The sequence below is a fragment of the Morone saxatilis genome, unplaced genomic scaffold (genome assembly GCF_004916995.1).
Source record: "Morone saxatilis isolate NCDOM2014 unplaced genomic scaffold, NCSU_SB_2.0 Contig8, whole genome shotgun sequence".
NCBI lineage: Eukaryota > Metazoa > Chordata > Actinopteri > Moronidae > Morone > Morone saxatilis.
In genome coordinates this window covers 11,345,821-11,370,929 of record NW_023340257.1, presented here as the reverse complement: position 1 = coordinate 11,370,929, position 25,109 = coordinate 11,345,821, and the positions used below count along the sequence as shown (strand labels likewise).

General features: G+C 42.8%; 3 protein-coding genes across 5 annotated transcripts in view; 2 read left to right on the top strand and 1 right to left on the bottom strand.

Annotated features, from left to right (window-relative positions):
- Positions 1-8,850, bottom strand: part of hip1 (huntingtin interacting protein 1) — a 47,959-nt gene extending 39,109 nt beyond the window's left edge. For 2 of the 3 annotated variants that reach the window (XM_035679566.1, XM_035679567.1), the window contains exon 1: positions 8,528-8,850. In XM_035679566.1, coding sequence (XP_035535459.1) covers positions 8,528-8,644 — 117 coding nt within the window. In that variant the 5' untranslated portion in view covers positions 8,645-8,850. Of the gene's footprint in view, positions 1-319; positions 833-8,527 lie in introns of those variants that run through there. The other variant, XM_035679570.1, reaches the window with a different exon arrangement.
- A 3,213-nt stretch (positions 8,851-12,063) lies between these two features.
- On the top strand, positions 12,064-14,884 carry bcl7bb (BAF chromatin remodeling complex subunit BCL7B b). Its single transcript, XM_035680653.1, has 6 exons — positions 12,064-12,234; positions 12,730-12,805; positions 12,916-13,003; positions 13,124-13,282; positions 13,948-14,051; positions 14,215-14,884. The coding sequence occupies exons 1-6, from the start codon at positions 12,122-12,124 to the stop codon at positions 14,284-14,286; spliced, it is 612 nt and encodes a 203-aa protein (XP_035536546.1). The 5' UTR covers positions 12,064-12,121; the 3' UTR covers positions 14,287-14,884.
- A 435-nt stretch (positions 14,885-15,319) lies between these two features.
- The window catches only part of baz1b (bromodomain adjacent to zinc finger domain, 1B), a 32,376-nt gene continuing 22,586 nt past the window's right edge, over positions 15,320-25,109 (top strand). Inside the window, exons 1-17 of the mRNA XM_035680440.1 lie at positions 15,320-16,109; positions 17,474-17,590; positions 18,347-18,491; positions 19,042-19,234; positions 19,479-19,600; positions 19,797-19,994; positions 20,083-20,271; positions 20,395-21,715; positions 21,864-22,025; positions 22,203-22,341; positions 22,446-22,609; positions 22,787-22,901; positions 23,008-23,106; positions 23,277-23,454; positions 23,749-23,934; positions 24,087-24,234; positions 24,799-24,946. Of these exons, the coding sequence (XP_035536333.1) occupies positions 15,991-16,109; positions 17,474-17,590; positions 18,347-18,491; positions 19,042-19,234; positions 19,479-19,600; positions 19,797-19,994; positions 20,083-20,271; positions 20,395-21,715; positions 21,864-22,025; positions 22,203-22,341; positions 22,446-22,609; positions 22,787-22,901; positions 23,008-23,106; positions 23,277-23,454; positions 23,749-23,934; positions 24,087-24,234; positions 24,799-24,946 (3,743 nt within the window). The 5' untranslated portion in view covers positions 15,320-15,990. The remainder of the gene's footprint in view (positions 16,110-17,473; positions 17,591-18,346; positions 18,492-19,041; positions 19,235-19,478; positions 19,601-19,796; positions 19,995-20,082; positions 20,272-20,394; positions 21,716-21,863; positions 22,026-22,202; positions 22,342-22,445; positions 22,610-22,786; positions 22,902-23,007; positions 23,107-23,276; positions 23,455-23,748; positions 23,935-24,086; positions 24,235-24,798; positions 24,947-25,109) is intronic.

Below are 25,109 nucleotides of genomic sequence, written 5' to 3'. Positions count from 1 at the left end.
CCCCCCCCCCCCCCCCCCTTCAAGGACCCTGTGCCCCTGCTCGCTGCACAGACCTCCATGCATTCTTCTCCGCAACAACAACCAAACTTCCCACGGCCACATTTAGCCGCAATATGGGCACACAACAACAAGTCCCCGCTTGCATTCAGCATAACTTGCATGTATTGGCGCAAACAGCCCGTGTGCGCAACAGGACTTCTTGGACACCAGCCCCCCTCCTCCTCCTCCCCACCTCCAAAACAAAAAAACACACGCAAAGCCTCAGTGTGTCTGTAGATAGAAAAAAAAAAAAGAAAGAAAACAAATCTTCAGCACTTACAATTTTACTGAGATCCATGATCGTCCCCCCTCTAAAGCGGCCAGCGAGGATCCTTGGAGCCGCAGCCAGAGGTCCGCTGACTTTATCCTAACGCGGAGTAATTAGTAACGGGGACGAGATTGAGGCAACAAATGCATTTGGGAGGAGAAGAGGAGGGCGAGGAGGGTGAGGAGGGGGGGGAGGTGGAGCGGGCAGTTAGCTCAACATGTGTCCCGATTTGGTATTAAAAAGCTCCCCTTATCCTTCCTTCCTTCCTTCCTTCCTTGCGTCCTCCCTTGCTTCCGCGTCCCTTCTCTCCTTCTTCTCTGCGAGCCCTACGTGCTCCCTTATCGGCGAGCACTTCCAGCATCCGAGCGCCGAGGAGCACCGAGGCTGTCTGGAAAGGAGATAAAAGCCCTCCGGAGCACTACTGATGGTAACAGCCGCTCATTTAAAGCCCGCTGCACACTGGGAAACAAAAAGCACCCTGCTTGTATGTATCAGCCCACATAGCGGCTGAGAGCGAGACAGTAGGCTACCTTTATTTTGCAAATAGCCCGCTCTCTTGTTAGACAATAGTAGCATGGAGCCTGCAGAGTGGGATGGCTCCAACCCGGAGGTTCCCAAGCTGGGGTGCGGGGGCCGCCGGGGGTCCTGTAAGAGGGGAGGTGAAGTCCAGGAAATGAGAAATAAACAGCTGAATTTCAACCACTGCTGCTCTATTCCTTAGGAGGTAGTGTGATCACAAGGTTGTTGTAGTTTTTTCTATTGATGGGTTCATCTCACCTGCAGCAGGAGGACTACAGAGATAAAAATAAAAACATCTTACAACAGGATGTCCCTGTGTGATGATGTCATTGTTGTGATTAAAGGGTCATTGTGAGGAGACCCCTCCACCTCCTCTGAGTCCTCAAAATATGACACAAATGGCTCCTGTTGTAACACCACAAAAACACGACATGATGGCACATGGTCGGTTTAATAAGCACACATTTGTTTTTGTTTTTTAAAGGCTCGAGGGTTTCACCTTCTGGTCTTGTTTTTGTGTCATATGCTTATAGAAAACATATGAAGTCTTGAAATGAGCATGTTTCAAAAGCTGAAAAGGGGGGAAAAAAGCTTCCATCATGAGAGCAATTGTAGGTGACTGATGCCCCCATCTGGTTTCTCTGAGACTGTCATCAAAGCAGTACAGTTGTGTTTGGGTTTGAGCCTGGCACTGAACACGTTTTACAAGACTTTTAGAATAAGCATTTTATACGGAAGACATTTATACATGTCACAGTGGGATGTGCAGTGTAAATAATAAAATGAATGAATTAATAGCTGAATGCTATTTGGCTGCTTCAGCATTCTGGTCTGTATCATAACATAAATCATATTATATTAATTATTGTAATAAATAAATGCACTAACCACAGTTATTTAGCTGCAGTCATATCCTGTCATTTCTGCTTTACAGTCATTAATTTAAATAACAGTCATATCGTCTATTTTTTATATTTCTATATATTGTGTCTTTTTATTGTCTGTATTTCAACCAACTCGGATTCTGATTCATTACAATCTATACAAAAGGAAGACGCTTAATCAGACACTTTAGTTAGTTAGTTAGTTAATTAAATCAACAGTTAGTAAATGTGGACCCAACTGCAGACAGAGAAGTGGCTGATATTTTTCCTCTCACCTCCTCAACACATCATAGTCCTCGTGAAGGTGGAAGGTCTATAAGCAACGCTCCCACATTATCCTACATGTAACAAATGCTGAATGCCTTTACCTGCTGTATATGCTGCAGATTGTCAGGGACATTTTCCCAGGTCACATGAGGTGTGATGTTGATGGGAATTTGTGGAAAAATGCGAAACCCATGGCTGACTGGCATTGCTGTAATATACCGTTTACCAGGTCTATTCTATTAGCAGGGCGCTTCAAGTGGCCGACAAACTGACGAGTGAGCATATGTGCTGTACCAATCAGGATGTGTAAGGATGTAGTGACATCGCCAATCATATCTTTAACAAATCAATATGTGAGTTCTGACCACGCTTATAGCTTTTTAAAACATCTGGATACTGACGGTCAGAAGCAGGGAAGTGCTCTACTGATAATAACAACTGTCAACCATGAAACTTAAAACTAACAATAGGAACTGCCGTCTCCAAATAAAACCAATGTGTTTAACTCACAATGAGTGTGTTCGGATAGTTTAAGACCATAAAATTCAGAGGCAACACATTGAGAAACACCAAACTTTCTGGACAAACCTAAAGCTAAAAGACGGTTTTAAATAGAAGCCCTAATTGAATCTGTAATTGAATATCCCTGCTGTATACGATGGCCATCTGCATTGCTTACTGTTCCAAGCTGCATGCTGGTAAAGATGAATAGAAATAAATATGTTCAGCTTACCCCATTCACACATTTCAATATAATGCAGTCAATTTCAACACAACCACCTCTACAAACACAGTTAAATTAACACGTCTCTTTATTGTGAGAATTTAATGACATGTTACAGCAGTGTTGAGAATAAAGCTTTAATGATCCAACATTATTATTATTATTATTATTATTAGTTTTTCTAATGTACATTTGTTTATTAAAATAGATAACAATGCCACTCTCACAACAAACAATAAGCCGATAAGATCCATTTTAAAATCCAGGCCACTTGTTTTAAAAAGGCCTCTGTACACTCTCAGAACATGAGCTGACCAACTGAGGCCAGGCCAGCCACAATAATCGATATCCTACTCATTATACCACCGGGGCTGCACATTATACCTCCAGGCTGCTCAACATAAACAGTCTGTGTCCAGACAATGCCGGCTCTTTCCCCCCCCCCAGAGTCTCTACACTTCCTGGTACGGCGTGGGCCCTTCGTTGTGAAGGCAGCCTAACAGAGCATTTCTCACATACAGAGTCCCACTCTGTCTTTGACTGGCTTTTCACTCAGCCGCCCAAAAACCCTTCCTCTTTTTATACAGTTTACCAGCCTGGAGTCCTCATCTTAACCAGGGTGTATACATTATTTAAAAAGCACCTGTTGTTTCCTCTGCATAGACAGATATGTGAAAATGAATACTGGTGAGTAAGGGGCAGGGCTGTTTGTTTTGTGCTGTCAGCGTCCATTATGTGTCATCTCCTCTTTACATTTTTTCCATTTCAATTAGCTTTTTAAAATCAAGTCAAGCACTAATGACACCGAGTATCTTCCTTCCTCAAGTATTACAGATTTACCGTGTTGAAGGACAAGATGAGATTCTAAAAAAAGGAGATGAAGTTCCAGCTCCTATTTATTGCTGGAGAGGAAAGTTAACTTATCAAACATCACAAACTTCTTCATGTAACGGTGTCATCAGACACTGCAAATGCTTCTTTATGTCTAAAGGTTTTCTTACGCTTCATTAAGTCCATAAGTCCTGCTAAAGTTTTAAGTCAATCAATACCTAACAAATCTGTTATAAAAACAAAAATATGAGTAAGTCTTAATGTTAAACGGACTCCTAACCGTTGAATTAAATATTTACTGCAGCTATGAGGTTTTCAGCTGACACCCTTTGTAAGTTATACTTTTACCAGGTATAACTATTAGGTGATCCACATTAATGTCCTTTGAATCATTTCTGTTGAGTAATCAGGTTTAAACTGCAGGGGGGTTAAAGTCCTCTAACGTAGAGATCTCTTGCCCTCGCTCACGAGGGGGCTGAGTCTGAGGTTATGATGTGTTGTGTTTGTGTCTCAAAATGCAAAAACGAAAACAGAGACTTCAGGTGCTCTGCTGCATTAAAGCAGGTTTGCAGAGAACATTTAGGCCAAGACATCAATCAGACTACCAAGTAATCGAAAGTAAAATCCTGCTTGTGTCCTTTGAATGGGAGCTGGGTGCTGAGCAATCTGGCATAAGGAACCATTATTTAATTAAAATGTTTAAATCTCTCCTTTTTTACTGGGATTTTCATATATACACTTGTATTTGGGCAGGGAAGAGGTGTTGCCTTGTTTTGTATCAGTTTATTCACTAACAAGTTATAAAACTTGTAAAATGTTGTCAATAACTATTAAATAGGCTATAAATCATTCTGCCCCTTAATTAATGCAAAAAACATGTATTTCATGCATTTAGCATTTAGTATGACGTCATTATATAGACAGATTTTCTCTCAGCGCCTCTGACTGTGACTGACTTCCAGCATCCCTGGTCCTTTGTGCTTATTTTAGCCATAACAAGCTTTCCCTTTCATTTTGACGTGTTGTATAAATTAACAACCCATGTGAGTTGGCGTGTTCAGTATGAGGGCTGGGCAATAACACATTATTATTGTTAATGAACTTTTAGTGGAGTCATAACCTGATTTTATCATTGCAAACCTCGGCTCCTGAACATTTGTTATTCTAAACAAGTAATTAGAATAAAGTTTTGTTTTTCAAAAAGGTACTTTTGTCTGATGTAACGTAGAACAGTAAGAAAGTTTATTGCGTTAAACATCAGTTTAATCCCTGATACCAGAAACTATCCATATTGATATTTATTTCAACCATATGCATTCTGTAGCTGAGGACTGTATTGTATTTGTATGATTATTTAAAATGAGGCCACTCACGTTGAAGCAGGCTCATTTGCATACCACACGCTTACACCCATAATGCAGGTTTCAGTCTGACTTCTGACCTCGCTGCATGTGAAACAAAAAGCAACACTCCATCTCTGTCTCTCTCTCTTTCCGCTTTACTGTGCTGTAAAACACAGAAGAGAACTCCAAAACAATCTGTAAATCAAAGCCATTGTTAATGCCGCCAGGAACTCATCGGTGCACTTTGTTCCACTTACTGACCTGTCACTCATGTCCAGCTCTATTATTCTACAGCCAGTCAGTGCAATGAGGCCACAAACCACCGCCTGCTGTTTCTGCTGCCTCAGTGCTTTTAATGGTCTCGCTTTCATGCTTGCATGCTTGTCTGTGTGTGTACTGCATGTATGCGGATGTCCTTCCATAACTTCCCTGCATTTTGAATTGCAGGATGTAAAAGAAGACTTGACACAATGAGCAACGGAGGGGGAAAACAACAAGACAAAAAGAAAGACAAAAGACGGAGGGAAAACAGAGGCAGAGACAGGGTTATTAAAAAATTCTTGTCTATGTCCGCCCTGCTGAGTCCTGCTGATGCCCAAGGGCCACGGCCCCCACTCCTCCACTGAATTCCACAGCTGCCAGGGCACCAAACAGCACTAAAAGAGGGGTGCAGACCAGGGGAGCCACAAATACTGTACACCAGTGATTCCCAACCAGGGGTACTTGTACTGTACAGAGAGTGCTTCTGCAATTGCCAGAAGGTATATGGGTAGTAGTAGTAACTCAACTAATTTGATAAAACGGTTGAAAAGGAGACCTTAAAGTAATGGATGAATGAAAAATGAATGGATAACGGTGGAAATAGTTAGCTAAAAGGGGAAATAGCTAAAAGTAATGGATAAATGGTTGAAAAGTCGAGCTTCTGCCGCTCCAGGTAGAAGAACAAATGCAAACTTGACCAAATCGACCATAACTTTGACAATTAGATAGAGAGAATAAGTTGTGAAAAACTGTCATACAAACAGCCAAACAGGAGTGACCTCCGTGTGCACGAGTAAAGGAGGTGGATGATGCTGGCAGGCAGTCTAATTTTAAGACCTTAATTATGTAACATACAATGTGGTGTCACACTGCATGTCCCAGCTGAGGAACTGGTGCCCCAGAAGTTTTCCACAAGCACTAATTATGGTTTCGTATTGGTCCAGAGATTACTACCTACACCAGCTTTCAAATGAAAAACCTATTCTGGCCTCTGACAGCTCGGGAGACTGTTTTGCAGTCTAGGAGAGAGTTGGCATCTCTGACATTCTTGAGCCTTCAGATAAAGGTTATAAAATATGCAGTGTTCAGTACTAACTTGTTATTTACTCGTTGGGTTTTTCTTACAGTTCTTGAGAACACGATAGAACACGGAAACCAAAACATGCAATGACGTTTGAGACAAACAGACCAAAGATTAAATCCCCCTTAAACTCTAAATTAAAGAGTCAGCTGCTATTATGAGGCCAAACATGTCATTAAAAAGCAAGCGCTGTGCGCTATCTGGCTGCCCTGTTTCGTTCTTTTTATAACCCAGTGTGGACACTACGACAGAGAGGATTTTGAACACACCCTGGTTGTTTACCAAACTCAACAGAGAGATAGAGAGCACTTCTCAGAATCAGCCTTTTACACAACTATGGCTTTAAGGTAGCGACCCTGTTGTGTACAGTGCCCACTGCTCATGTTCGCTGTATTGAATTCAGGCTGAATCGACTATCCACCCTTTGTACTGTCGTCTCTCGACATATGTACGCATCGCAAATGGTTACACAAGTTCCCACACTCACACACAGCAACACACTTCTGGGTCAATAATATGGAAGAGCTTCATCAACAACACGTTTATTAATCTAAACATTAAGCTTTCACCAAGTGCACTTAATGACTAAAAAGAGAGATGACTGGAAATTGAAAAATCTAAGACAGACAGGCAGACAGACAGGAGGTGAAAGCCAGCTACCCAGCAGATTTAGGCAGCTTTAGAGCACAACAGATCAGATGAGATTATCTCTGGCTGATCCCCTGTAAAGTAGACAGCAGATTCATTGATTCCTGCACCGCCTGCCACAGCTCTGGATCCCCAGTCAAAAAATCAACCACAGGACACACAAACAGCAACACTTCAGGGGTAACAAATCTTAATCTGTGAATTAAAACCTGTAAAAACTCAGGGGGAAATACACTATGAAAGAAATCAGCAGAAACTGTGCAATAAGAACAAAACAGCTGAGTGTGTCGCGCTTCGGTCTAGACGTGTTGGAACACTGATAACTAATAGCAAATCAAACGTGGGCTTGTTTTAACCTGCATGAGCATTTTCCCTGCTCATCAGCTGCAAACCCATTTGCTTTGTTTACCTGATCGCAGATAATTGAGACCTTTAATAAAAAGGCGGATCAACCAGTCATCCATTCAGATACGTTTCTTTTTACTACCACAACACGTTGTCAGAACTCCACGCGTTGACAAGGCTCAGAGAGGAACTGTGTGCACGCATTGTGATGTGAAGCTGGAGCCCATTTTGCGTTGACACACTTCCAGAGGGTGTGATCTCAGGAGCCTGACAGTGACCTACTGACCAGGCTTGGCTCAGATGCATTCCCAGCCGATAATCCACTGTCCCGAATGGGTGAGGCGTGGGAGGGGGGGGGACTGTGGGCAAACTGTATGAGACCATCCAGACGCAGAATCCGCCAAATACCTGCTGTGCACATTTAGCCTGTGTTTACTGTACTGTCCAATTTAGCAGCCGCTGTAAATGGGAGAAGCACGTTGCAGCACTACCACGGCAGTTTGGCTGCCTTGATTCATCTGACCTACTTCCCCCCCCCCTTTCCCTCCCCTGTGCCTGGGTCTGGAAGAGAGGGGAGGGGAGGGGAGACCACCAGGCAGGAAGCAGCAGACTCCACAGCAAAACAGCAGCCTATGTACATATGCTCACTAGGAGAGCACTTCATGCAAAGTCACATGCAGTTCTAGGAGCTACACAGCATTCATTATTCACCAGCAGCCACAAAACTAAACTAAACAATATCTCCTCTGACTTCAAACAGGCAGGTCTCACTTTAGATCTCTTCACCATCATCCTCCTCCTCCTCATCATCATCAGTGATCCTGCCCTGACTGAGGGCCTACAGGAGGCACTGACAGCCTGCCATACAGGACTCCCCTCCTGTCTGGTTTTATCCGACAGATAAACAGCACAGTTATTTATTCTTTTGAATTCAAAAGACCACTGACCTACATTTGCACAGCTCTATTGTTGCACAGTGGACTCATTGCTATCTCTGCTGATCACAGGCGGACAGCAGGGAAAGTAATCTAGATCAAGTACTGTACAGACAGAGTGTAAGTGAATAGATAAATAAGAATTCACTATTAAAATATGCAGGAAAGGACACAGACATGTTTTTTTTTGTAATAGATCCTGAGCTCACTTTAAAATCTCCCAACGCATACTTTACAGCTGACAGAAAACATCCAGGCATGACTATTATCCTCCCACCTTATAAAGTGGCTCCCAGCCAGGACCTTCAATCCCACGCTTTCAGCCACATAATGTTAATATTATTACATGAATGCGACCCCCGACCCCCCCTCAGCTCCATACCTGCCCTCTCTCAAAGTTTTCCTTCTCCAGCTCCAGGCTGTTGGCCCCTCCAGTCCGTCGGATCACTTTGGGGATAGCGTTGGGTACTTGCTGCATGGAGCTTTTCACTCGATCCATTGTCGTCTGCTTTTTCACAGCAGCGAAAAAACAAAGAAAAAAGAAGAGAAACTTTCAGCCGAAAAAAAGGCGAGACTGTAAAAAAATAAAATACAAAAATAAAAGCTGCACTAACTATGGCGGGCAGCCGTCCATGCTGTGCTGGACTCGTCGCCCCGTTTCACTGGATCATTTGGCCTTTCTGTCCACCACCCCAGTCAATGACAGGAGCAGCCTGAACGGCACCAGTGTAAAGCGAGGCAGAGGAGGATGCCACTTCCGCTTTTCAAAATAAAGCGCCTATCGGTTAACGCGCTCTTTAATTAAAAACTGTAGAGCTGTTTGTTAATTACATTCAACTTGAGCCTTGAATGGAAACTCTTTGTACTTCCACTGCTGTCTGCAGTGCTGGAAGAAGTACTCAGATCTTATACTTAAGTATAAGTAATACTAATAAAGTGTAGAATGACACTAAAGTTTACTTTAATCTAGAAATACTTTGTTACAAGCAAAAATGCATTCAAAAATGTAAAAGTAAAAAGACAGCAACAAAAGTACTACGTTCAAAATACATACAAATACACTTAAAATAGGCTGCCAAAAGTAAAGGTACATGTTATGAAGAATGGTCCATGTCAGCATAATATACATTATTGGATTATAATTATTTATTACTGAGCATCATTACTGTTACAGCTGGTAAATGTGGGGATTATTTTAACTACTGCTGCTTAATGTATAATAATGCTTTAATAATTTACTAGTTGATAATTTTTTATATTAAAAATCTGAATCTGCAAAGTTACTACCTGCAGCTGTCAGATAAAGAGTAGAAATATGTAGCATACAATAAAATAAAAAATAGTATTGTAATTGTACTTAAGTACAGTACTTGGGTAAATGCACATGCATAATGAACTGCGACCCAATAGGACAGATTATTGTCATTTATTTTCTATTTCACGTGTCTGTTGTTCAACCCTTATCTGAACGAGGACATCCACAAACACCAGAAGTGATTTGTGCAACAAATTGCGGGAACTTTACAGAAGTCAATCTGTCTTTATGAAGGGAGCTGCACAAAACCCCCCGAGCACTGTGAGCAGCCTTTACGCGCAGTGTCTCAGAGAAATGTGATCGAGCTTCTTCTGCTGCAGTTGTTGTTGTTGTTGTTGTTGTTGTTGTTGTTGTGAGGATATCGATCAGATGCGTGCTGATCAGCGTCGCTGTTATTTGGATATTTTCTCTGGCAACTGTCACTGACTCCTCCCACTGTTGTCAGCTACTGGCTGGAGCTCCAGCAGGGCCCGCCCACAGCATCACTACCGTGTTGAGATTTTAATTTGGTTGTGTGAAATAATATATCAGCAGTCTTATCAAGCAGACATACAAGTCTTTACCACAGCATGAAGCACAATATTCAGTCTGGAACGTAATTCACACAATGCTTCAACAACTACTAAAGCTGTTGCTGTGGCTGATATTTCAGGAGTAAATTAAGACAAAAACACATATTGTTACATTTAATGGTAAACATCACAATAACTGCCTTTTTGTGTGGAAAAGGCTCAAATCTATTCAACAAACACGATGACACACAATCAACAGAAACCCTTACAAGTTTTAATACATGATAATATATTATGAACAACATCACATTTTACTGATTAGTTCAAAAATCTCTTTCCACTGATAATACAGCAGCTACTTTAGGCCATAAGCTGTGCAGGAAATGAACAATGAGTCCCCCTCATGGTGTCACGATCAGTGCCAGCTCCACTTGTCCAAGTATCAATAGATGCTGAATGCTGTCAGCACTGTCTGATCAGTGATACTGTATGTCATCAAATATTGATTGCTAAGTGGGAGTGCTTATAATACCTCTTCTTTGATCCCCTTTATGTCACTACACAATATTTTATACAGGGTTTTCCCTGGGGCTATACAGCTGTACAGCTCAATGTGAATTTGGTTGGTAGTAGCTGGTTACAGAGAGCTGATTCTGCTATTCTATTCCCTGGAGGATATAGGGGAGTGAAGCAAAATCACCTGTCGGTGATCATTACTATAATTAATGAATCAATATTGCAACAGACTCAACCTTTGCTTTCAATCTTTAACCTAGGAGCAGCATGTTTTTGGTTTGCATGACTCAAGGCTACCCTCTGTTGGTCAAACAGGGTAACCACAAGTCGAGGTAGTGCACGTTTAAATAAGCTTTGATCTACAGTGGAAAGAGCAAATTAGGTTTTTTACATTCACAAAAATAGAAAACAATAGAGAGAAAAGCAGGAAGAACAGCTGCAAGTTTTTATTTCAGTGGCACAGAAATATAAATCACAATCAAACAGATAAATAGACGGAAGAAGAATTACTCAGGTCCTCAACTAAAAGCACCAATAGCACAACGTAAAACTAGTCAATTTGAAGTCAATATCCTGCATTGAAATCCCACTTCAGTAAAAGTGAAGAAGCTACATTCATAGCTTAAATGTACTTAAATTCAAAGTACTAACGGGTAAAGGGAGAGGAAAGAAGAAATAACTCAATCTTGTTTGACAAGGCGGCCCAACAGATATTGTTTTTTTGCGAGGGTCCAAGAAGGTTGGAAACAAATTTACTACTGTACATATTATACTGCACTGACTTATACCTGCACCTGCTTAATTACCATGTTACTGCTAACAAACAGTTTACATCTCTTTATATATACATTTAGTACTGTTTATAGTATATATACATATGTATGTATAGAAATATGTGTATTTTACTGTGTGTTAACAATTTGTTTATCAATCACAGTATATATATTTAGGCTTGGTTACGACCTGTTCTCATTACATTTATAAATTTATAACATTACAGTTTATATCTTTTACCACTAGGCGACTGTACACCTGTTTAGTGCTGTATCATATTTTATTTTATACATAATAGTGTTATAAATTCTGCACTATTAGGTACTTTTATATGTATCTTTTTTGCTTTTATAACATTGGACATCTGAAGAAAAGGCCACAGATTACCAGCCAGCTCTGTCAGGTGAGCTACCACAGCGCCCCATGTCTTAGATTATAATTTGATTTATATGATGATTTTCTTTTCATACATATTTAAATGAGCACTGTTGGAGGCAGCCTGAGGACTAAGAATAACATTGTAACAATTGTTGTGTAGTTTGTGGACCAATCTTAATCTGGAGAGAATAAACAGCACAAAATGAAAGTAAAAGTTAAAAGAAAGAAGTAATTAAAAACAGTTAGTACTTGGTATTGAGCTACTGCACAGATTCTCAGGGATAGATAAATAGAAATAATAAATAAATAAAACACCGATTGTTTTCCACCCTTTCTTTTACAGTAGCATACAGTACCGCAGGGGATGAGGGGCCACTGCAAAAAAAAAAAAAAAAACCCACTGAGACCATGAAATCTCGCGAGATTACCACTGTAACGGAGGACTGGGGCTTGGTCTTGAAGTTTTCAGATGCATCTGTAGATGAATCATAACAGCATCAAGATGTCGGGACGATCAGGCCGCGCTGAGACACGAAGTCGGGCTAAAGATGACATTAAAAAGGTGCTGGCGGCCATCGAGAAAGTGCGCAAATGGTAAGTAGGCTGTCCGGGGCACAATATGGAGGGAAATGTATTAGTAGACTGTAGCCTGATATGTGCTGCGTCGCTCAACAAACTTCAGTCGGAAAAGTTAGATGATTGACGGAGCTGCGGACCAATCAACGCCCCGGGTTGACAGGAGAGGCGGGGCTAGCCGAGTTTTTTTCCGCCGAGAGCTGTCAATATGGCTACAGCCTCACATGCTGAGCGCCGTAATGAAGACGACTGTCCTGTTGTCACATCACAGGGAAATGAATCAACATATTCCCACCCTGTTCTCATCATTTATACATATTTATATATATTTATATGTGTTGTACATGCTCCTGTAATCAGTCAGCATGATATGATATTTGATTAGCTGCCCTCCCTGCTGTGGACAGACACGAGCATGTAGTATGTATGTCATGTTACAGATTAATGGTGTTAAAGCAGAGGGTGTGAGCGGGAGCTCCTCTCCATAATGAGACAAACTAATTTCATCCCCAGGGAGAAGAAATGGGTGACAGTTGGAGACACATCCCTACGCATATTCAAGTGGGTGCCAGTGACAGAAACAAAGCAGGTGGGGTCCTCTGCCATGTATTAATGTTTTATTACTGTCATGGGTGCGTTTGAATGAATGCAGCTTATGAATGAGGAGTCTAATCTGACAATCCCTCTGTTTGTTGTCAGATATACCGCACCAAATCCACAGGTGGAGATGTTAGAGGACTGAAGGATGTGGTCCTGGAAAATACTAACTCTTTACTGGATTTCACTGGTGAGTCTTCAATCCACTGCAGGCACATGTCCAAATGACAGAATATCACACAACCACACAATGCAAGAGTCGAAGCATTCGCCTGGTGTTCAGTACAACTCCTGTGCTCTCCGCCTCTAGATGAAAACAGCAACCAGAGCTTTCTGTCGGACGTTTACCAGCCTAAAATGGATAACAGCAGCAGCACCTCCAGCTCCCAGCAGGTCAGCCCTCCACATACCTCCAGCCTCCGAACCGAAGACTCTCAGCCCCCAATGCTGGGCCAGGAGAGTGTGGATGGTATGTTGCACATTATTCCTGTAATTTAAAAATACACACACAATAGATACGGTGTTGTGTCGATGCTTAAGCTAAATGACAAGGAACCATGGCTCTAATAATCAACTGGTCCAACGCAGACTTTATGAGGATTTATGGGACTTGTATCTTGTGTTTTAGAATTAAAACCTTTAATTCTCTGATCATTGGTAACAAATATAAACAATAGGAAATACATTTACATATCACCAGGGTTGGGAGGGTTACTTTAAAAATGTAATCTGATACAGTTACTAAATACAGTCAGTAACGTAACCACAGTAACGCAGTATTAAACTAGTGTAACCTGATACTTTCTGTTACTTTAATAAGATGTACTGATGTGTTTTATTTATTATTAACTAACTTAGAAAAAAAAGATAGAAACCAAGATATTTTACATTAAAATGTGTACTCTTATATTTTAAATTTAGTATTTTAAAATTGTTAATAATCCTACTGTAATCTAATGACTTTTATTGTGCAAATGTAATGGGTTTAATCTTTTTGTATCCTGATTACATAACTTGTGTAATCTGTTACTCCCCAAGACTGCACATCTCTATGACACCTCAGTTGTGTGCTGTACTGTCTCTGTCAAAGCTGCATTAACGAGGATATAATTCCTGTCTTCCATGTGCGTGCAGAGCCAGTTCATTCAGGACAGGAGGGGGCTGATGAGCCCCCGACTCTCATCAAGGAGGACCTTCTTTCATCAGGAACTGTCAGACGGAGTACACCAGACACACAGGTTCACTCTCTGAAAACCAAACGTTTTCCTTGATTAAATAGGAATTAAATTTGTATTTAATCAAACTATTACATTGTGTAAAACTGGTGTTGATTATACTATATTTTTTTCTAGTTTCCAGAATTAAAGTAACCTATTTAATATATTTCTTTTTAATCTACAGGAGGAATTGGATGAATCAGGAGCGCCTCCTTTGAAGAAGATTTGCACAGGAGAAAATGCCGTTCTGAGATAGCTTATTTATAATGATTTTGTTCAAACACACACGATACCTGTTCTCAGTATGATTAGCTTAGCTTTCAAATTTATTCTGAGGTTCTCTTGACATATTTACGCAAATATTACATTTCAGCAAATGGGAAAAAAAAGTATTTACTGCAAAATCTTTGTTCACTTCTAAAGGTCTTTAAAGTGTTGCTGTTTTAAGTGATTTCTGAAATGAATGGAGAGGATTTTCCAAACATTGTGTCACTGCTGTTGCAGGCAGTGTGTATTTCGATTCACATGCTGTAAATGTCTAGCTTTATGGCAACTAACTATTTCATATTCAGTCTTTATGCAGTTCAACTTTACTTTTGCATGTTTCCATATGGTATTGCTTTATTTTTTAGGTTTACAGGCTATTTTGAAAAGGTGTTAAATGCGTAGCTTTGCTTGATGTTTAAATGTGCCATTTGGTTTTAAATACAATGACCTTTCTGGAACAGATCCTCTTTTTCGGCTTATCACATGTAAGAATAAAATGCTTTTTTAATATTTATAATATAATTTGCCCATGTTTATAACTGAAGCCGTTGTAAACCATAATAAATGCTACTTTCTATTTCAATCCATCAGTGCTGCAAGGTTTGTATTTATTCACCATAATGTGGCAATTACTCCACCATATAATGAAGGCAGGGCCTTTTGTTTAATCAGACCTGCTCAAAATGGAGCCCAGACAATGGGTTCAGTAATTAATTAGATAATTCAAAGAGGATCGAGTCATCATCAGTTTTCTACATACACATAATAAAACTGTTGAAGTGTGTATATTAATAATGTAAATCGATAATATAATCTTATTGTCATCAGCTGACCTCTAGCCTCCACTTTATATTCTGTACGGGCGTGGTTTGTTTGAAGGGGCGGTCCCGCACTGACAATGGACACGACGTATCAGCCAATCAGAGGCCGTATGTGCCGGATTCGACGAGGGCGCTCCACCGAGGGAGCCAATGAACGCAGAGAGAGGGCGGGACTCGCATGCGACGCCGCTTGCTGCCGGGGAAACGGAGTACTGACGGCGTACAGAACTGTGCCGGTGGACTAGAATCTCCCGCCATTTCGACAAGGAATTAACCTCTTGATTGATCCAGGTTACTTTTCTCTGCCGTAACACTTGCTAACGCTCTTATCTGACAACAAGAAGCTCCGACACTGCGAACATGCCGCGAATACAGTCGATCAAACGAGAACAGGCCTAGTTTGCAAAGACTTGTGACTGTAACAGCGCGCCAGACCTCCCGCTGAACTGAGCGTTGGCTGTTTGCCGCGAGTTTGATTTCGGTGTGGTTTGCATCCTTTCACGTTCATCTGGAGGTAAAAGTTGACCAACTACACCGAGAGACAAGCCCGGCAACCTGTTTTCCACCCGAGGGATTGCGTGAAAGCAGCATGAGGCCGCTACCAGAGGAGAGAAGACGGATGCGATGAAGCGGGCGGCAAGAAGAAGCGCACTGTTATTGTTTTGCAACCAGAGAGCAATCCAGCCTGCGAGCTAGTCGGCTAGCTGCTACACGTTGAGAGCCGGGCCTGCCGGCGGTAACGTGAGCCGTGCTAAGATATCTCGGGACACTCGGATACATGCTAAGGACACACTATTGTTTATTATTGTTCTAGTTTGTCGCCAGAAGATTGAATCTGAGCGTGGGCGCCCCGTGCCATCTGTGGATTAGAAATGGCACCGCTTTTAGGCCGGAAACCGTACCCACTGGCTAAGCCGCTAGCCGAAGCACCAGGCCCGGGAGAGGAGGTGCACATCATCGAGCACACCAAGGAGGCCTTCAGGAACAAAGAGTATCCTTTAGCACGGCGCTGGTGCTCAGCCTCGACTGGGCACACAGCGGCGGTGTAACTGCGTGAACACCTACTTTATCCGGGCAGACAAAGCCAGACACATGTAGGCCACCGTAGACCCGGGCTAGCGGCAGTTAATTTGATGCTCCCTGACACTTTGGCCCCACATTTAGCCCGCTTGTACACAGTTCACACCGGGTGACAAGCGTGCTAGCGAGCTAACGTTCCGCGTTGCTAGTCCACTCCATTGTAGCGTTAGCAGCCGGATTCTCGGTGCTAACGGGGAGATGTGACTGTGTGTGCGGCACATGGCTCAGCTCCCACGTTGAGTTAAATGTAGAGAGCTGTTTAAAAAGTCGTCCTTTCACCCTGAGCCCCGTTCACGGCCCCGCTGTCAGCTCCCGATGCTAGCGGAGTTAGCCAGCACGTTGCTAACGTTCGGTTTCCCATTATGTCACAATAGAACGTCGGTTGGTTGCAGTTAGCCGTTGACGTTAGCCGTTGACGTTAGCCTCTTCAGAGATAGCTTCTGAGCTACCGGCACATTTGTTTCTTTTTTTTTTAAAGAAAGTTTGCCAAGAGAGGACAACAGTTGAGTTAGGGAGGTTTAGTGTTTTTAAGGCGGTATTTTGGGTCCGTATTGCGGTTCTGGTGTAGTAGTTGGCTCACTTTTACCCGCTTGTTTTGGTGTTTATGTGAAAACTTTAAACGTCAACGGTCCTCAACTGAAAGCAAGATTATGAAACCAGCGATGACAGCTCACAGTGACACACGTAGTGCTGAAAACTGCTCTTTAGATATGTTTGTGGCAACTTATAAATCTACTACACCGTGTTATAAGTTATTGTAGGTGTAGACGTCTGCCAATACATAGCTTTGTTATCCACTAGACTGTGAATACCTTTTCAACATCAAGATCTAGAAACACTGCTATGTGAAGCACAGGCCTTCAACCAGCCTTTCCACAGAATCCCATCTAACGCAGACGATTTGTAAATGTTCACTTTTACTGCTGTGGTTTTGACAATCATCAGAGAGAGCAAACTTTGAACTCCCATCAACTACCTACAGAAGTGTGTTTACTTTTCCCACTGCGCTCCGGCTCATCTTAGTGAGCCAGAGCTGTTTTTCCAGCTTCCCTCACCTCACCTAATTTCCCCCCCAGTTTTACATTATTTACACACTTTGTACACTTTATGTACACCAGCACATTTAGCGTTTATTATGAGATTATACGTGCGCTCTGGGTGCCCCTTGACCTCAACCCATTACTGACATCAGTTACACTAATGTGTCGACAATGGACCACGTATGTTTTGCTATATCATGCGACTATTGTAATTTCCTTGACCACATGTTTCCAGAGAGTACGAGGCTCGCGTACAGCGGTATAATGAGCGCATCTGGACATGCAAGAGCACTGGAAGCAGCCAGCTTACACACAAGGAAGCATGGGAGGAGGAACAAGAAGTCACCGAACTGTGAGTATTTCATCCTGTGTGTGCGTTCACGACTCCATCCGACTAGTGAATAAAGGGGCTTTTTTGCTGATTACAGTCCACGGTCTGTATATATTTTGTAAAGCATGTGTAGATATGTATCAGAATTACAGACTATCATGGAAAAGACTATACTCTCCCAGTGAAGGTCACAAGGCCTGCTGCTCTTCTATGATTGGATAAATCTAGTGCTCCTCCTCTTATTCTATTTAGAGGGTGTGTGATTGAGTCATCCTTGAATCTGCAATGGTCTGGGGAGAGTTTCCTTGTCCTGATCTGCAACAGGGAAGAGAGGAATCATCTTTTAAGAGTAGTTAAACTGATCTTTCAGTCCACTTTATCACCAAAAGGCTGTATGTATTCTGTAATGTACATGTGGTGTCAGCAAGAGCAAGGTGGCCCAAAGAGATGTCACAGCACAGAGCAGTGCTCAGCTGCACAGAGCTCAAGTCACTTAGGATCACAAGCTGTATTTAAGATCTTGTCTAATTATATCCACTCAGAGATTTTACTCCCCCTACTGGTCACTGTCCGCCCTTTGTTGTGCTGTTACTCAACGAAAGAAATCCAAACAATGTGACAAACCTTATGTCATGAATAGAATAGATCACACCCATGATTACATTTAATCTGATGTGTCTCATTTTACACTCTAAAAAAGTATGAACACATGATAGAAACGCAAGATGCAAACTATATTGTACTTTTTTATTTTGACTAACCACTTTCTGTGTGCAGGCTTCAGGAAGAGTATCCACAGTGGTTTGAGAAACCGGTTCTGGAGATGGTCCACCACAACACAGTGTCTTTAGACAAACTGGTTGAAATGGCCTGGGTGGAAATCCTCACCAAGTATGCTGTGGATGAAGAATGTGACTTCCTGGTCAGTTTTACTTCTTAAATCTATCATCCTGGTTATGTAAAATTTGGATCATAGACAACGACTCCAGTGTTTTTTATATATAGATGACCGTACAAATGTTTTTGTAATTTTAACAATACGTTAGCTATATGTTAAATTATTGCCCACCGTTTACCAAAGCATATTAATCTTTTTAGATTAATATTCGGTAGGGCTGCACAATTAATAGAAATATACAAATCGCAGAAGCTGCGATATTTTAATAAAAGTAAAATGTGTGACAAACAGCGTTATAATGAAGTACCTTAGTGCCACAGAGATGCCCTGACCTACAAATCTTGTTTTCCAGATGTAAGAAAACATATTTGTTCTGTGCAAGTGTCACATCATCATGATTTTAATCAGTTTTTTTCTGTAATAATGAAAACTGCTATACAAAAATGATTAATCCCACTAATCGTGATTCCTATGGTAATTATGATTTGTGTCTGATACCCCTCCTCAGTGGTAGTGCAGCAGTAAGCAGGTGTTTAATTGAAAGCTTCTTCTTGATGTGGACTTCTCACTTCAGGTTGGGAAGGACAAAACTTTGCAAGTGAAGGTGGTAAAGATCCATCCCCTGGAAAATCCAGAGGGCGAGACAGCGGAGAAGAAGCTGGAAGGTGCCTGTGACTCTCCATCCAGCGACAAGGAGAATGCAAGTCAGGAGAACCAGAGGAAGGAACCTCCTCCCCGAGAGGAGGAGAACAGGAGAGAGAGTCTCAGTGAGTATCAGTCAGTGCTTCAACTCAGTTTTTGAAGCACATAAAAAAGTAGTCATGCAGAATGATCAATCATTTTGTGGCTGCAGGACAGGTGGTTGTATTGTTTAATTAAACGCAGGACCAGAATAGCTGGTTTTTGCTTAGTGAAATAGGTGGAAAGTAAAAAACATTTCAAGAGTTTCAGTTTTAACCAATTTTCCCTGTTTTATATTGTTGTTTCTAATATTATTTTACTTGCTATCAGGTGACAGGGCACGACGTTCACCAAGGAAACTTCCCACTGCCATGAAGGAAGAGAAGAAAAAATGGGTGATGCCCAAATTCCTTCCTCACAAATACGACGTGAAGCTCATCAATGAGGATAAGGTGTGTATCCTCTTGTCAGCAGTCAACAAAAAGTGTATAACCTTCTTTTTCCTTCCCGGTCCCAGATAATGATTAGTCTTGTTTTGAAAACAACGACAGTATATCACTCTTATGTCCATAACCAACCTGGTTCATGATCTTTTGAGGTCCACACAGACTTTTGACTCTTGGTCTTCCCCCCTGGCTACTCTCATAGGTGATCAGTGATGTCCCAGCAGACAGTCTCTTCAGAACGGAGCGCCCTCCAACCAAGGAGATCATGCGCTACTTCATCAGGCACTATGCTCTGAGGCTGGGCATGGGAGAGAGTGCTCCCTGGGTGGTTGAAGATGAGCTGGTGAAAAAATTTAACCTGCCCAGCAAATTCAGTGACTTTCTTCTTGATCCACACAAGGTAATTTACTCATGGTATGTTTTTGCACATTACTTGATTTTAAAGAAAGTAGTTTGTTCTTCGCTCACACTCTTTTGTTTGCCTAAAGTTTTTAGCAGAGAATCCCTCGGCAAAGCGTAAGAGCTTGTCATCACCAGAGGGTAAACCTAGCAAGAAGCTGAAGATGTCTGAAACACCAGAAGAGGATTCAGGAAATGAGAAGGGAGAGAAGAAAAGGAAAAAGAAGAAAGACTCGTTGGGCATGCCCCTTAGTCCGACCATCTGGGGCCACATGCAGGTTAGCTGGATTGTATGCACAGTTGCGCACCATCGTGTCTAAGATCTTATTCGATCTATGTGGGGTGTATATATCTTAAAAGTCAAAGCTTTGCTTAATCGTCTTGTGTCGTCTGTATTTCAGAAAATAAAAATAAACGGCTCCCCACTCAAGGTAAAGAACTCGGGAACTCCAAAGAAAGGTGATGGCAAAGGCTCGGCTCCCTCCACTCCAAAATCAGGCAGAAAGTCTGGGGACAAGAAAGAAGGAAAGAAAAGCGGAAAGAGCAGTGACAAGAAGCTCAACATCCTCAAAGCTTCTAAAAAGGACGGTAAAGCTGGTCCTAAGACACCTAAGATGAAGCAGATGACTCTGCTGCATCTGGCTAAGAGCACCCCGGCTGGGAGCCCCAAGAAGAGAGCCCGTAGTACTGGCATGGGTACGCCTAAACTGGGGAAGCCGCTGCACCCTATGGCTCTCCATCTCCTTCGTTACTATAAGGAGAACAAGGGCAAAGAGGACAAAAAGAACTCCCTTTCTTCCCTCATCTCCAAGGCTGCAAAGACCCTGTCCCCAGACGAGCGGGGCAGGTTGCCGGAGGAGCTCAAAGAGCTGGTGCAGAAACGTTGGGAGCTACTGGAGCAAAAGAAGCGATGGGCAGCCATGAGTGAAGAAGAAAAGCAGGAAGAGATGAAGAAAAGGCGCGAGGAACTCAAAGAGAAACTGCGAGAAAAGGCCAAGGAGAGACGCGAGAAGGAGATGCTTGTCCGCCGCGAACAATCACGCAGATACGAGGACCAGGAGATAGAAGGCGACAAGAGCCTGCCCACGTTCAAGCTTGTAGACATGCCCGAGGGGTTGCCCAACACCCTGTTCGGTGACGTGGCTATGGTCGTGGACTTCCTTCAGTGCTACGCAGGCCTGCTGATGCCGGACGACCAGTATCCCATCACAGCAGCGGCTCTGATGGAAGCACTGGCCGGGGAACGGTCCGGTTTCCACTACCTGAACCGTGTGCTGGTGGTGTTGCTTCAGACGCTGCTGCAAGATGAGCTGGCAGAAGGCTACAGTGAGCTCGACATGCCACTGTCCGAGATCCCTCTTACCATGCACTCGGTGTCGGAGCTGGCACGGTTGTGCCTGCGACCATGCGACGCTCATGGTGAGGAGAGCGGCCAGGGCTCAGAGGACTCCGGAGGTTTGGGCGGCTTTGATGATGTGGTGACCAGCGAGTTCTTGGATAAGCTCGACACAATGGAGGTGTTTGAGCTGAGTCCTGAGGAGAAGGTCAACCTGCTTGTGGCATTGTGCCACCGCATACTCATGACGTACTCCGTCGAAGACCACGTTGATGCGAGGCAGCAACGGTCGGCTGAGTTGTGGAAGGAGCGCCTGGCGATGTTGAAAGAGGTCAATGACCGCAAGAAGGCTGAGAGGAAGATGCGAAAGGAGATGGAGGTTAAAGGTAGGCGGGGATTTCCACAGAGCTCTATCTATAGCTGTCTATGTTTAGATTATAGAACTATCTTCAGTCATTAGACTTTTATTAACATCCTCAAAATGTAAATACAAGCTGATGCCAATATTTCTTTTTTTTTTTCCTGTGCTCAAAGGTGAGAAAAAGAAAGAGGGAGGTGCTAAGAAGGAGATCAAAAAAGAAGTAAAAGTGGAACCAGAGCCGGAGCCAGAGGACATGATCAGCTCAGTGAAGAGCCGGCGGCTGATGGCCATGCAGGCAAAGAAGGAGAAAGAGGAGCTGGACAGACAAAACAAAGGTAACTTTTGTAGCAGCAAGTGGAGCAGATGACTCCCCTCAAAATGTGCTTTTTTAAATAGATATATGATGGTTAAACGACAAGCTTCAGTGCACATATGCAGTACCGTTGTGTGATACATCAGTTTTGATTTTGTTCTCGCAGTACTTATTTGTTACTGTGTTATTTCCCCCCTAGAGCGCATGGAGAAGGAGGCTGAAGAGGAGCGGATGCGTAAACAGAGGGCTGCTGCAGAAAGGGCCTTTCAGGATGGTATAACCAAAGCCAGGCTTGTCATGCGCAGAACCCCACTGGGTACCGATAGAAATCACAACAGGTCAGGACTGCACACACATGTTGAAAGAACACAAGCACAAAGGTGTGTATATATAAATGTAAAATAACAGCTTCTAACCATGGTTTGCTCTGTTTTTTGTTCAGATACTGGCTTTTCTCTGATGTGGTTCCTGGTCTGTACATTGAGAAAGGCTGGGTGCACGAGGGCATCGACTACAGCTTCACTCCTCCACCTGAGGACAAACCCGCTGAGCCTGAGGTAGAAGAGGAAGAGGATGGTGCGTCCACCGCTACTCATGATTCACAAGGTACCTAAAGTTGTCCTGATCAATATGTTGTGTGTTAATATTTAAAAAGTTGATATAGGCTGAAATCTCAACCATTTTGAAGTTGATACCAGCAACACTCTACAACCCTTCTTCAAATGTATGTCTTGTTTTGTTTAGTCCTACACTTTATTTAACTAATTACCATTTATGTTGTAGGAGCTGAAAAGGATGATGGCAGCATAGATGGTGCTATTAGTGAGGGAGCCCAGCAGGGAGCAGTAGCAGACATCTGTATAGAAACTACTGTTCCCAAGCAGGGACAGAACCTTTGGTAAGAGCTTTGATTTTGTCTTTATTTTTCTGTCTCTCTATCTTTTTCTCTTTAATTTTTCTTTTTACACAATCGTTTATTCAAATTTTTCTGCCTCTCAACACAGGTTCATATGTGACAACCCAGCTGAGCTGGACGAACTGGTAGAAAGTCTTCATCCTCAGGGTGTTCGAGAGAGTGAACTGAGGGCGAAGATACAAAGCAGGTGCGTGCACTCTCATTATAAGAGATAATTACTTTAGCAAACACAAAAGCATAACAGCAGCAGCAAACTTTTAGACTATGGAAAAGTTTCGAAAAGAAAGTATGGACAATGCCGGTAAAAAAGCGAGAAATATGAAGCTGAACACAAAGCTCTCCCTTTCCCTGTTTCAGATACCAAGACATCCTCCACTCCATCCATCTGACCCGTAAGGCCAGAATGGGCCTCAGGACCTGTGATGGCCATGCAGAGCTGCTCAACTACCTGCGCAGTGACATCCAGGAGGTCGCCTCACGACTCCATAAAGGAGGCCTTGGATACCTGGATGACGACAAAGACCTCAAAGATGAGGTGATTAGTTTCTCTGACTACGTACAATATTAGTAGCCTTGAAAGTTCAACACTGAAGGAATGGATAAGATCTCTCCCTTTCGGGTCGAGCGATCATGTGCAACCTTCTTTCAACACCTAAAATATTCACCCTCGTCAGGCTGTAGTCAAGAAACTTACATTAAAGGGCGAAATTTAGGCACCTGTTTAATTATGTTGTCACTCTTGTGTAAGCAAATGTTTTATTATTAAACCATGAAGTCTGCATTTAATTGCACTTTATAACTGTTTGAATGTTTCCTCCTCTTCTCGCAGTTGAAAGACACGGAGAGCTTGAAAGACTTTGGCGAGTGCATCATCACCATTCAGGCCTGTGTAATCAAAAAGTTCCTGCAGGGATTCATGGCCCCCAAGCAGAAGAAGAAGAAAAAGCACGGAGGGGAAGAAAGCAGCAAGGCCGAAGAGGTGGACGAGGAGAAGAGGCTGGCAGAAGAGGCAAGGGTAAGAGAACTGCCATGTTCATGAACATGAAGAAGCAAAATGAGATCTGTCCATGAAACACACCGACACTAACACATTAATATAGACGGAGCTACCACTTCTTTGTGGAAAGTTTTGCTGAGTTTAAAGAAGTCTGTGCTCTTTCCTCTTAGGTAGCGACAGCGGTAGAGAAGTGGAAGACTGCCATTCGAGAGGCCCAGACCTTTTCCCGAATGCATGTCCTGCTGGGCATGTTGGACGCCTGCATAAAGTGGGACATGTCTGCTGAGAACGCTCGCTGCAAAGTCTGTCGCAGGAAAGGTAAGGGCGGTCTTCAACTGCTGTCTCACAGAAAGGAATTAGCTGTAGATAAAATGTGCATCACAAGTTATTTGCAGCCAATTAGATCATTCTGCCTTTATTGATCTTTCTCAGTAAACACAAACACTCAGTCCTTGCTACATGTAACTCATAATTTTGAGTTGCAGTTAGAGTGAAGCAGTGCTACACTACTACCCAACGCTCTCCTGCTCCCTGTCTAGAGCTCAGGCAGAGCCCATCTGTGCTGAAGTTGAAGGAGTCTAAGCCCAAATCCGCAGGGCAGGGCAGCAGCGGCAGGCTCAGGGCAGAACAGACTAGTGTCAGGCAGGTCTACATACAGAGCCGGCAGCTCCGCAGGGCAACAGGTGAACCTGTAGTGATAAGATGACAATAAAAACAGATACACAAGGAAAACAAGACGTTTGTTGGCCTTTTGAAGGAAGGAAGACAAGAAAAAGTGAAACAGGAAGAACAACATGAGGGCATACTGAATACATTTTAGGTAAAACCAGGGAATTGATTTAAACAGAGCTCAGTTTTATGATGTATTCTGATCTCTTCCAGGTGACGATGAGAAACTCATCCTCTGCGATGAGTGCAACAAGGCCTTCCACTTGTTCTGCCTGCGACCGGCACTTTACCGCATTCCAGCTGGAGAGTGGCTCTGCCCGGCCTGCCAGCCCACTGTGGCCAGACGCGGCTCCCGCTCAAGGTAACGGTCCACCTCACACTGTATGTCCTCCGTTGTCCTTATAAACTGTTACATCTGGGTAACTATAGAGTTCATGTCTTTACTTAGAGGTTGACAGATCTGTGAGCACACAATACGGCTGTCGTATGATAAGATAATTCCTTTATTTATCCCCCTAAGGAGA

What these genes read in the sequence shown, in the direction of transcription:
- bcl7bb (XM_035680653.1), top strand. Translation starts at nt 12,122, where the DNA reads ATGAATCATAACAGCATCAAGATGTCGGGACGATCAGGCCGCGCTGAG. An exon ending in CAGTGACAGAAACAAAGCAG is followed by an intron (nt 12,806 to 12,915) that starts GTGGGGTCCTCT and finishes GTTTGTTGTCAG; the next exon opens with ATATACCGCACCAAATCCAC. An exon ending in GGAGTACACCAGACACACAG is followed by an intron (nt 14,052 to 14,214) that starts GTTCACTCTCTG and finishes TTTAATCTACAG; the next exon opens with GAGGAATTGGATGAATCAGG.